Source organism: Pholcus phalangioides, unplaced genomic scaffold (genome assembly GCF_987345545.1).
Source record: "Pholcus phalangioides strain wild (caught in Gottingen) unplaced genomic scaffold, Ppha-v1.0 ptg000003l_1, whole genome shotgun sequence".
NCBI lineage: Eukaryota > Metazoa > Arthropoda > Arachnida > Araneae > Pholcidae > Pholcus > Pholcus phalangioides.
Window position 1 is genome coordinate 12,782,143 of NW_028301596.1, and position 12,575 is coordinate 12,794,717.

The 12,575-nt window shown below is 34.0% G+C and overlaps 1 protein-coding gene across 2 annotated transcripts in view; it reads left to right on the forward strand.

Annotated features, from left to right (window-relative positions):
• LOC149088109 (uncharacterized) overlaps positions 1 to 11,493 on the forward strand; it is a 36,500-nt gene extending 25,007 nt beyond the window's left edge. Inside the window, exons 10-12 of one of the 2 annotated variants that reach the window (XR_016194100.1) lie at positions 3,334 to 3,442; positions 3,629 to 5,576; positions 5,613 to 11,493. Coding sequence is in view for 1 of the 2 variants with exons in the window: in XM_089244463.1 (XP_089100589.1) it covers positions 3,334 to 3,442; positions 3,629 to 3,799 (280 nt within the window). In the remaining variant the exon portion in view is untranslated. Of the gene's footprint in view, positions 1 to 3,333; positions 3,443 to 3,628 lie in introns of both variants that reach the window. The other variant, XM_089244463.1, reaches the window with a different exon arrangement.
• Positions 11,494 to 12,575: the final 1,082 nt, after the last annotated feature.

Consider the following 12,575-nt stretch of genomic DNA (forward strand, 5'->3'; position numbering starts at 1 on the left):
CTTATAATTTTCAAACGAGACGATAAAATTTAAAAAATCACAAATTTCCAGCTTTGTATACCCGATTTATGAAAATATTTTGCGTCTGAAACCCATTTTTGTCTTCAAATAAAGTTTCCCATCCTACTACGTATAGAGTCAGACTTTCAATAACCCCTCCAGTAATCCGGGGTTTTTAGGCCGGTTTTCTCCGAGCATAGAAGAGGAAAACAGTGCGCACATGTTTATGAGCAGAAGTTTGTTATTTAAATGGACTTTTTCAATCAATCTGCAGTAATTCGGCGATTTCGTTAACCCAGTACACCCTGGTGTGATATGTGCCAGATTAGCGAGAGTCTACTGTACTAATAATTCATATCTCTATTAGTTCTAGAAAAATTGAATTCCATCAGCCTTTTTTTTTTTTTGCTGGTAATTTTTCAGTTTTTCCCCTCAATTTTTTTTTTTTGCAACACTGATTTTAACCATCCTCATGCCCCGTTACTGAAGACAATGTCCTATTTACAGAACTAAATGGGCTATAGCCCAGGGCGGCAAGTTCAGAAGGTCGGCAAATTTGAGGATTGAGTGGCCAAGAAAATTAGCAAAATGGGAGAAGGGCGGTGAAATTTTTATAACCGTCAAATAAACCCACCTCTTCCCAGACAGCAAGTGACCGTGTCAGTGAGTGACCTAGAGAGTTTGCAAGCACGTGAATGAGCAAAAGTGTGACTTAGAGCGGGAGTAATGAATGATCAAATGAGTGACATAAAGAGTGAGGGACCAGTTCAGTGAGTGGCCTAGAGTCAGCCGTCAGAAGCGTATACTGGGCCCTCGGAAAAAGTAATTTTTCTGAGCCCCCTACCTGGCGAGACACGTTTACTTTTAAAATTTTAAACCAGAGGCCCCTCTGCATTTGAGGCCCCCGCCCACGGGGAATGCGTTAAGACGGTATTGTCTAGAGCGCGTGTAAGTAACGAAACAATTACCAAAACCAGCGTCAAACACGTGTGTGACCAAACAGGGTGCAAACATGTAAATGACTAAAAAGTCCGTCCCACGAGAGTTTGCTAGGGGACGCTGGGTAAGATAATTAAAGTTAATAAAAGTCTTTGTCGGACATAAACCGCAAAAATAACAGCCGGCGTGAAGTAAACCGTGCTTGTTCGGTCATTCACAAAGGAAGATGCTCGTTCCTCTGCCTTTGTATTGAAAGCCTTAAAAATTATTGCTTCCCCGAGGCCCGAGACGACCGCGGATCCTGACAAAGACTTTTATTATCTTTAACTTTAATTATCTTATCCAGCGTCACTTAGCAAACTCTCGTGGGACGGACCTTTAAAAGAGTGACTTTAATACAGGTGTACTTGCACGAGTGGGGGGGAGGGCTATAACATGGGATGGAAAATTCGTGGATAGAGTAGTCGAGAAAATTAGACTAGAGTGGAAGGGCGGTGAAATTTGAATAGCCTTCAAATCGGCAAAACGGTAAATGCGCTTCTGACTGAACATCAAAATTACTCTCCATCTTCTAACCTTAATCTCTGGTTCGGTTTCAAATAAACAACTCATAAAGGATGAAAACTTTAATTTGGAACCACCTTAGCAGGAGTTTCAGAGAATTACTAATCAGGAAATATAAAATCTTGGAAATACAAATACACGAAATACTAAATGGTAAATCTTGCTTATTCGAATAGGACGTCAAGATAAAATATGAAAATGTTTTTAAATATGAAAATATAGCATTGAAAAGTTATTGAAACAAGTATAGACTGTTTTCGATAACAAGAAATAATTGACGCATATTTCAATAAAATATGTGGGTACTAATTTGTCTGCATAATTAAGAAAAATTTAAGAGTAAAAAACTTTCTAATGAAATTCTAATATTGCGCGATTTAAAATAATAAATTTCTTATTCAATTTTGTGCAGACTATATGGTTGTCAAAAACAGTTTTTCGCCACAGATATGTTAAATAGCAAAAACTTACTTTCATGCAAATCGGAATGATTTTTATTAATATTTAATTATGATTATCAAGTGCACAATATTAATTTTCCAATCCGTTAAATAGCTGTTTTCCGTTAAATAGCAAGTGCACAATATTAATGAACATCCGACACCACACCATCAATTTTATATAGTGGATTCCACTTATAACGTTCCTCAAGGCCGAACTCTTAGAACCTTTTCCCGCTTAGTGCGATTCATTTTCGTGGTCCCATCTTCAACTAATGCTCAGACTATAGAGACGTTGCAAGCGGAAAAACGCTTTATGGCGGTTTTTGGAAAAGCGTTATACGCGCGATCCACTTATAATGTTTAATCCAGGTACTTATTTCAAATTACAAAGACTTTAATTATTAGATGGGGCTGAGGCCTATATTTTCATAGATATTATAGAGAAGCTATGTGTGTTCAAATGCTCACCTTCTGCAGCAGGACTTTTGAGCTACGTTTTCGAGGGGGGGGGGGCTTTGCTGAGATTTTTCATACTTTTAGGCCCCACTATAGTGAATTTCTAGACTGAAAATCAAAAAATGATAAGAATCGTCCTGAGCCCTGTTAGCCTCACCCTGTGGGGGAACCCCCCGTTAATGTCATTATCAGTGAATCCGTAAGCGAATGCAGCTTCATTCTCTGGGAAAACCCCAGATGTGCTACAAAAAGTAATAGAATAAATTTTCTTAACACCCATTTATTTTAAAATTTTGAAATTTTTGCTTACTGAAAACAGTTTTTTTCGAAGACATGGTCATTTTTTGATTCACGTCAAGCTTGCAGGTTTCAGGACTGAATTTAAAAAAAAGAGATAACAAAGGCTAGAAAACGATGATTCATCTTATTGGATGACTTGTGCTTTATTGCGCGTTACCAAGAAAACTGAAGGGTTTACATTTTTTTGCCTCTCTACACGAGCCCTTAGGCGCTAGGGGGTAAGCGAAAAGGCAGCGTGACAGCCGAATCGTATGGAATCCCTGTAGAACCTTGGTGGGAATACAATTGACCCTCCTCCGGCTATGACTTCTTTATTTTTTCGACCTTACCAGCAGAAGAAATCTCAAGGTGAAACTTGGGGAACAAATTTTAGGGAAAGGAACTTTGAGAAAAAAAGGAAATTAATTAAAAAAATTAAGGATTAATAAAGAAAAAAAGTGAGGTAACTGGAGTTATGTTTGCTTGAAGGCTCTTGGGAGGGGCGATCGCCCCTTCACCTATTGTTTAAAGGCTCTTGGGGGGGGCGATCGCCCCTATCGCCCCCCCCCCCTGGATCCGCCACTGTTTTCAGGGTAATAAATCAAGTTTAGAAATTTAAAATTTAATCATAGCATTTTTTATTTTCCTATAGAATTGAAGCTGAGGAATATGCAAAGCTTCAAGAAATGATGGAGAAACTACGATCTAAAGATGAACGGTGTAAGGCTTTTGTGAGAGAAAAAGAAACCACAATGGTGCAAGTGAGTGTTTAATTTATAATGTGCATGTTTTCTTTGACTTCAAACACACTTACAAAGATCCTTCATATCTCGACCAAATATACTTTTTCCTACATTGAAACAAAGGCCATCTGCAGTCGAAACTTTTTTATAAATAAATGAATATGTATTTGATAGGAGAATATTTTTTTAAAATTTTAATTTCAGTCAAGACAATTAGCCCAAGCCTCATCTGACTTAAGAGAGCTTATAAGACAGAAGCTGGATAAAGATTCCTTTTTGAAACGTTCGCAACAGGCTGCACTGGAGGCAAGACTGCAACAACTTGAACCTCGAGCAGCTAGCAACAAGCGAAAGAAATCTCAAGAAAGCTTGTAGTCAATTTGCATAATCTAACTTATATATATATATATGATATGCATAAACTTATATAAATAACCAAAAAAGCCTTTCATTCCACAATAACTTTCCAATACGATTATGTGAATACAGACACTCAACTTTTTTGTACTGAGAAAATGTTAATGGAAAACCTGAGCCCCCAGTCTTGGAGTATTTTGAACGGTTGTTAGAGCGGTAGATTGTAGAACCAGGAAAATGAAAAGGAGAGATTTGAATTGAAAGATGCTTGTAGAATGATGCTATGTTGCAAAACTGAACTTAGAGATATGAATTGATTAGTTGTTGAGAGGACTACGCTGGAAATATTTTCAGCTTTTTGTCTTGGGAGATGGACTAACCCATTTATAAAAGAATAGAATGCAAAAGCATGATGAATGATGTTGATACAACTCTGAGACCCCCCCAGCTCTTAGGATTTTTTTTGCTGGGAGTATAGGGTGAAGAAGGAAGAGTATTTTACAGCTGGAAAAATGTGTTGAGCAGAATATCACAAATTTCATAAAATGAAGGCGTTTCGTAGATAGGAAAACAAAGTTTGGTAAAGATTGCTCAAGTTATTTTTTATTGTTTATACAACAACTTTTTTAGTCATTTTTTGTTATACTTTTTTTATTCCTGTGATAGTATCTGATGTGACATATTTTACCTTTCTTTATTATTTGAAATATTTTTTTTTGTTCAATGTAGAAAATTCTGTGTTGAATTTTTCTCCCACAGATTGAAAATACTGATATAAGTTATTACCTTTACTGTACTGCTTTAGCATGTATTTGTGGTGTTTTGTGAAAGCGCTTGTATAGTGTAGAACAGTTTATACATCTGAACAAAAATTTCATCCAGTATATTTACATAACTAAAACTGTAAACCGAACCTCTAATAATGTATGACAATATTTACGTATGTTGCATATTTCTCTAGTCAAATTCTGAACCGTTTCATTTTTACAAAGCCAGCCATTGTTGAAGTTTTCATTTTGATATAGTCTGTATGCCCATATTTACAATTCCATATGAAGAGAGAATTTTAGTGTTATTATATATATGTATACACCAGTCTATTTGAAAGATTACATTGATGATTATGAGAATAAATACAGTTTATCTCTGAAACTTCATGGAGTTTCACCATTATGAACTAAAATGCCGGCCGCGAGTTGTAATTAAAAATATTTATGTGAAAATATGACAAAAAATATGTTGCTTTCAAAAGAAAAGGATATATGTAGCTAATGCCAAAACTGAAAATGTGCCACAAATTCATCTTGCGTTGTTGTGGAATTTTATTTTTATGGTCATGACCTGATTCTGAATTGGTTACTTAATTTTTTAAATTATTTTTTTGATATGCTTTCAATTTATCTAAACCGGTGGTTCTTAACAGTTTTCCAGGCTGCACCCAACCCTCAGTGAACCTCAATTTTGCATTTTTGAATCCCCCAGAATAATCAATTCATGTGTATGATGGAATATGTTCTAATTCTTGGCCATGATTAAGAACCACTGAATTACACAATTATAGATATTTTATGAACTTTGTTTATTAAAAGAGTGCCATTTAGGAATATATAATACTGTTGTTATTCAGAATAAATTCATAAGAGTATCCATACCTTTTGTACTATTATTCCATGTTTGAGGCTTTTTATCTGCAGACATTTTGTCCACTACTGAAGTGAACATCATCGTGCAGGTGATGACATGCAAAGAGACGAAATAACCTTCTTTGGAAGACTGTGATTTGCTTCAGCTGAAGGTGAGGCAGAATCTGTATCATTATTGTCGGCTGAAGCACCAGTGGACCACAGTCTTCTAAGGAGGTATTTTCCATCTCCTTGCTTGTCCTCACGTGCAGGTGAGGACAAGCAAGTGGATAAAACGTCTGCAGATAAAAAAAGCTTTGAACATGGCATAACAGTCCGAAAAGTATGGATACACTTATAAACTCAGGCCATGAAAATCTGCCTTCTTTTTTCCATAATACTATTATTAGAATTACGTAATTCATATAAACATTACAAACTATGCTATTTTATTTATATCTTGTTTTGCTTTTCTGTAAACGAAGAAAAAAAATTGTTGATCTACGTGAATATATTCTGTGCTTGTGATGAATGTTGACATTTATATTGTTAGTGGAATTTATCTCGTTTTCATCATAATGTCTTTGTGTAATAAGGTACTTTGTGTCATAAGTAGTCTTTGTGTATCCATGACTTCCCATATCACAGTTATCATTCCATTGGCATTTATTAAGATGATATATAAAACATATATGCATAAAGTTGTTATGTAAGCTAATCACAAAAAATGTTAAAGCTTTGCTTAAAAAACTGTATTGCTTACGTAGATTATTAGTGTAAAAGTACTCTCAAAAGAAAACTATACAAATTTAATTATGTCTTCCTATGATGTAACCGAAACCACTCCCTTATATCAGTCTATTCCCCCCCCCCCCTCTTTGAGAGTACTTTTATGCAATTTATAATGTGAGTAGAATGAATATTAATTTTGAGTTATTATGCTGTCCTGGGTGTAGAGCAGGGGTGGCTACACACACACACAAAACAGCTGGCCTGCAGGCTACATGTGGCCTGCGAAGTGATTTTGTGCGGCCGCGACAAGGTAAAAGTACTGTGAAAAAAATTAAATTTGTGATTATTATTTGAGCTATCTGTTCCAACAGCAGATTTCTTGATTAACAAACTGCTTAAAACTTCTTATTTCTAGTGATAAAATTAATTTAATAACTAATTTAATTAATAATGGAGCAGCTTATACACCTAAGTTGCACCAGTGATGTGGCCTGTGATGCGATAGCTGATCATTATGTTGGCCCGCGAACAGAAAGAAGTTGGCCACCCCGGTGTAGAGTATAACAAATGTTTTGTCTGTAATTGTGGCAAATATCATTGGTGAATGTGTCAGGAGTCGAATATCAAGTAGATGAATATATATATATAGGAGTTTTTTCATATTCCAAATCAGAAAACTAATGACTTCAGTGGCGTCGGAGCCGGGGGTGCTGTGGGTGCTCGAGCACCCATGGAAGTTTGTAAAACGGGTTCGAGCACCCACAGAATTGATTCAGAAATCGAAATTTCCTACATGGGACTCAAGACGAGCACCCACAAGTTCGAAACACTTCCGACGCCCCTGAATGACTTCATACAACACCAGGTATTAGATTATATATTATTTCACTTAAATAAATATACACACTCTTTTAATACAAAAGGTCTTGTGTACAACCAGCATACATACATAGAGACACTATTAAAGTGATTAAGGCAATTCAGATAAGTTTGCCATGTGATAATCATTGACTACATCACCAAACACCAACTCTGACCATAACGCTATACTGCAATTTACTGACATATTAATGAGTTGGGTTGAAATGGAGGCTCCATCTATCAGCGGTTGCCTCAAGCTTAGAAAAGCATCTTACCACCACACCACTTGGCACATATAATCATTGACTGAATGAATCAGAAGGTGAACTGGATATTAGAAGGATATATACCATTCATTAGCATAAACACACATGAATACAATACAGAAAGCAACAAGCATTTTGGCCATGCCTACTCTAGGTTATCTATCTAATCAAGGAAGAAAAGAAAATACAAATACTCAGCTGGCCTTGTTTTCCATTACCTTCCCCTGAGAAACTGTTGCCACTGAATAACTGTGCACGCACTGCCACAGTCTCAAGTAAAACCAATCACACAACTTGCTCTGTATGCAATCCACTCATGCAGCAGCTTTATTCAAACTTTTGAACCATAACATAACCCATTAATACTAATTAAAAAAACAAAAAAAACTTGTATTTTTAGTCACACAGGCCATGAAATAATTATGAAGATTAGAAGACTATTTAATTTTAAATCACTTGTAAATTAGTTAATATTTTAGTTTCATAATAAAAATATTTCAATATCTAATGTGCCACCCTAAATAATTTGCAATACTCAAGTTTTATGCCATTAAGTTGAAAAAAAGGATTTGAAGTGATTTCCTCCATTTAATTCACAGATGGTGTGTTAAAAGGAACATGAATTTCTTGGTGTGTTTTATCCGTATCTCCCCCCGCCCCCTCCAGAACGTAAAATAGAAATAATTTGCAAAAAAAAAATTTTATAGATAAATGGCGTATAGATGTCAAAGAATCAACATTTTTTTCTAAAAAAAACCTAACAACCACTTCCATTTCATTATTAGTGATAAGGGTGACAACCAGAAGCATGGGTAAGCAGACTATGCCAGTGCTGTCTTAACATATGCGCCCACCTGGGCCTCAAGAGAAGAGGGGCCTCAGAAATACGAGAAGTAGTTGAATTTTTCAAGAATTTTCCAGGTAGGGCCTCAGAAAAATCTCGGCCTGGGATGGCCCCATAATGTTTTTAAGACAGCCCTGGACTATACACTACTGCAGATTAGGGGATGATCTCTCTCAAAGTATCAAAATTTGATTGTAAGGGATTATGCACAGGAAATTACAGTTATAAATTCCAATATAAGAGACGCACAACTGAAACGAATCCCAAAAATTGAGAAGCCTCAGATGAAAATAAACTTGTGCAAAGAGTAAATTTTCTATTTTCTCTTCTTTTTACGGTTATCCTGACCCCTGGAAAATGGTCGTCCAGTTTGTAGGTGTTTATTTTTAGATGAAATTGTGCGATTATGAAAAAAAATGTGCAAACTATTTGTACTTCAATTTTTCTGATTGTCACTGATGAATAATCTTCAAACACTATGATATGGAAAAAGTATTTGTATTCATATATTCTAACTTTCAAGATGTAAAATTTTGTTATCAGTATTTACTCTATAATTACTCTCTTAAAATATAAAACTAGGATGTTAGATGATTACACATCATAATTAACATGTCTATTTTACATTAGTTCGAAAAAGTATAGAGTAATTAAAATGAAATAATTCTCGTCTAATACTTTACTTCAATGTGGAATTCAGATGATTGAGTTATAAAATTTAAGGCAAGACAATGCAAAATCTAATGTATTTCTGTATTGAGAATCAGTGATTATGTATATATTATATTTTTTAGATAATATACATATATTTTATGTTCCACTCTATTTTACTAAGATTTTCATTGTACAGTAACAGGATTTTTTTAATCTGACTTTTTGTAAGGAAATGCAAAATACGTGTCCCATGCATTTTTTTTTTTACTTTGAACTTCGCATTTAATATTGGCTTTCTTATACATTCCAGCAAGTTTCTGTGTACCTCTGAGAGTATTTTTAATTGTGCATTTTTATTTCTCTTTCCATTAATATGAGCAACTACAGTAGCTCTGGATTTACGAACAGGATCTGTTTTGAGTACCATTTGTAAGTCAAAAGGGAAAATATAAAAAAAAAGTCGACAGTTATGAATGATTCTGGGTTATGTTATGAAGTTTTTTGTTGAGATGGCTTTTCTCTTGAATAAAAGCTGTCCAATCAACTCAGAACTGCATATCTATGTGATCTCTGCTGTAAATTTCTCTACTTTCTTGAAGCTCCATTTTCATCTATTTTTTTAATTATTCTGCAGGCTGTCATGAATTTTACATTCATATATAAATGCACACGATTTGTGCAATGGGTCTGATTGAAACATTTTTGCTAATTACCATCAAAGTTAATTGCATTTTTAATGGGGTTGCTGTATTTTTGAAACATATGACATCCATATTTTTATGGGCATCTTTTTATCAGCCACCTCGTTGGGCATTTTGCCTGTTGTGGCGTTGTATTTGTATAATTTAAAATTTGCCTAGAGTGCCAAATGTTTTGGATTGTAACTTGATAAATCTCTAAATTGAATGTTCGGAGGTCTGAGAGTATGGGCCATTTTCTTGAGAAATGTTTTCAATACTGTTGAGCAGTTACGTCTGAATGAATCATAAGGGAGACGAGCGCAATTTTTAATTTTTTTAATTTTTGTGGGTAAGTGGCTAGAATCATCTTGGCAAATTCAGAAAATTGCAAGAAACCAACTCTAGCTGATCACCACTATAATAATGGAAGTTGAAGCTGATCATAACTTTATAGTCGTGTGTATCTGTGTTTCTTTATCTTTTCTTGTCTGTATCTTTCCCCACCAACCACTTTTGACCATATTTTCTTACAGTGCTCCCGCCCGTCTTAATCAGAGCCTCCTGAGAGAGAAACCCTTTTACTCATTAAATTTATTTCTACAAAAATTACCATGTAAGAACTGCTTATAAATAAGGTCAATCTCTGGACTAGTCACATTAGCTTCGTTTTTTTGGGTTCGACTGAATTCTAGAAGTTATGCCCCCTTTATATATAATTTTACATGTTTTATTTCATGTCTGTTCACTTTTCTTTCTCATAGTTAATGACCCTTTGAATCATTTGCCACAATTTTTTTTTACTTTATTTTCATCCCCCACCCAGAGTATCTCAGGGCTACAAGGGAGTAATGTGTCCCCAGGTTGAGAATTAGTGACATAATATCATCATAGTCTTCCCTATTTATATGATTATTATTAGGGCTGGTCTGATTAATCGAGTCTGTTAGTTCAACTGTTAATTGCAGTTAAAAATTTTAGTTGAGTTAATGAACTTGATCACAATTTAATTAAAATTTTTAAAAATTTATGAATTGGCTTGATTTCTTTTGGAAAACGGATTAGAAGATGTCTTATAAATCATGTTCTATACAGAGCATTTTGGATGTTACCATATTTAAAAATATTTGAGTCAATATTCTGATCAAATTAGATTCAATGAAAACTGAGGATTTCAGTTTCAAATTGAGTTTAATGGGAGTTTTAGAAGGCAATCACAATTTATTGTCTCCACTATAAACAGTAGTTTTCGCATCCTTGGTAGCACATCAGCTCATCTCCTCACAAATACCATTTGAGAGGAGTTTCTAGGAAAACAAGCAATAGTATAATCAAGAGCAGTGAATAATAACCAAAAATAACAGGTTAAAATAAAAACAAGATGCAAGTGAAGAAATTACAGGATTTAGCAATTATGCTCAGCATTTTAAATTGCTTGAAGCAGCCGTCTCAATTTCTTAACCTATTCCTATATTTGTTTACATCTATTGAATAAGTGAGTGGAATAAATAAAATATATTTTTTATAGCACCTTATTGAAATTGTTGGTCACAAAAAATATTCGATTAAACATTTTTGATTAAAAATTTTAATTGATTCCCAATCCTAATTATTATATAAATACTGAAGACTGAATGATAAGGCTAAGATTCTTGTCAGTACAATAAAAGAGTTTAAAATCAAGCTTGTAAACACTTGTTAAAGGATATATTTTTCTTTTTATGCTGTTCTACTTGACTGAATTCAATTTACTCATCCAAGAAGCCTGCAGGAATGTGTGATGAAGTTCATTAAAAAAAAATTACATTCTGAGTTTCATAAATTTTTTTTCCAGACATGAATGAATGTCATATTTAATTTTATGTGTCAAGATATTAGAAAGGTTTCTTTTTCTACTGTGAAAAATAGTAAAACTGTGACTTGAATGAAAAAGTGTTTCATCGCATGCTAGACTGTTATGTCTTATTCAGCCAAATGTGAATGCAGAACATGGCAACCGCATTGATTGTTTACATACTCTTCTAGTCAACAAGAGAATAAAAAGAAAAACTAAGAATATTGTTTGAGTTTTTATTTTAGAGAGTAAATAAATGAGGTCTGTCCCCAAAATAAGATAGAATTTCGAAATGACATTGATGGGTCTGTATTATTGTCACGTAGGATTCTTCAGAAGTAATATGGTGTTCATTGTATTAAATTCTGTTATTTAGAAATTATTATTTACATGGACTGATGTTTATAAGTAAAATAGTGTTTCATTGCTCAGGTGATTTTGTTCTGAAACAAAAAAAAATTGCTAGGAGCAATGTGTGCACTGAATTTTGTTTTAAATTCGAAAAAAAAAATGTTTTAAGGTTATTTAAAAGTATGTATGAGTTGTACCCCACACAACCACCACCCACAAAAAAGTTAAGATTGTCATCGGGTTTTGCACTGTCTGAAGTTGATGCCAATCAACATCTAGTGATAACGTTAATATTGACAAAATACATGATAAGGTAGAATAAAACTGCAGGTTGAATAACAGCAGTAGGAATTGGCAAAACTTTGTGATTCAATTTTGACTGGGAAATTGAATTTGCATCAGACTGCCATCAAAATTGTATGCTAATATGCTCTTTCAAAATGGTTTAAAAAATACCCGAAGAGTGATGAACACTATTTGAATGCTCGCTAACTGAAAAATAAATACTGAATGACATATTACTTGAAAATGATAATTTTTCACAGTAAGCAGATGAGTGAACATCAACTCAGCTGAAAATTTATAAGAATTTTTTGAGAGCCGTTATATGTATTGTTTATGTTCTACTATTCAAGTCAAATTTTATTTTAGTATCTTAAAAATCACCAGTTTACTTTTGAAAACTCCAGAAATTTTTCCAATGAGGGATCTTTACAAGATTAATGCAGTACAGTCTAATGTTGCTATTACTGTATAAAACTATTTTAAAATATTGAGCAGTAACAATCCCAGGATTTGGGAGGATCTTAAACTAATTGTTGACTAGTTTTACTTTTGCTTTTAATTGTCACAATACTCACAAAAAAAATCCTGCGAAATGCAGTTTTTAACTGCAATATTCAGTTAAATTCAAAATCGGAGAAAAGTTGAGAAAGAACAAAAGTACAACGCTT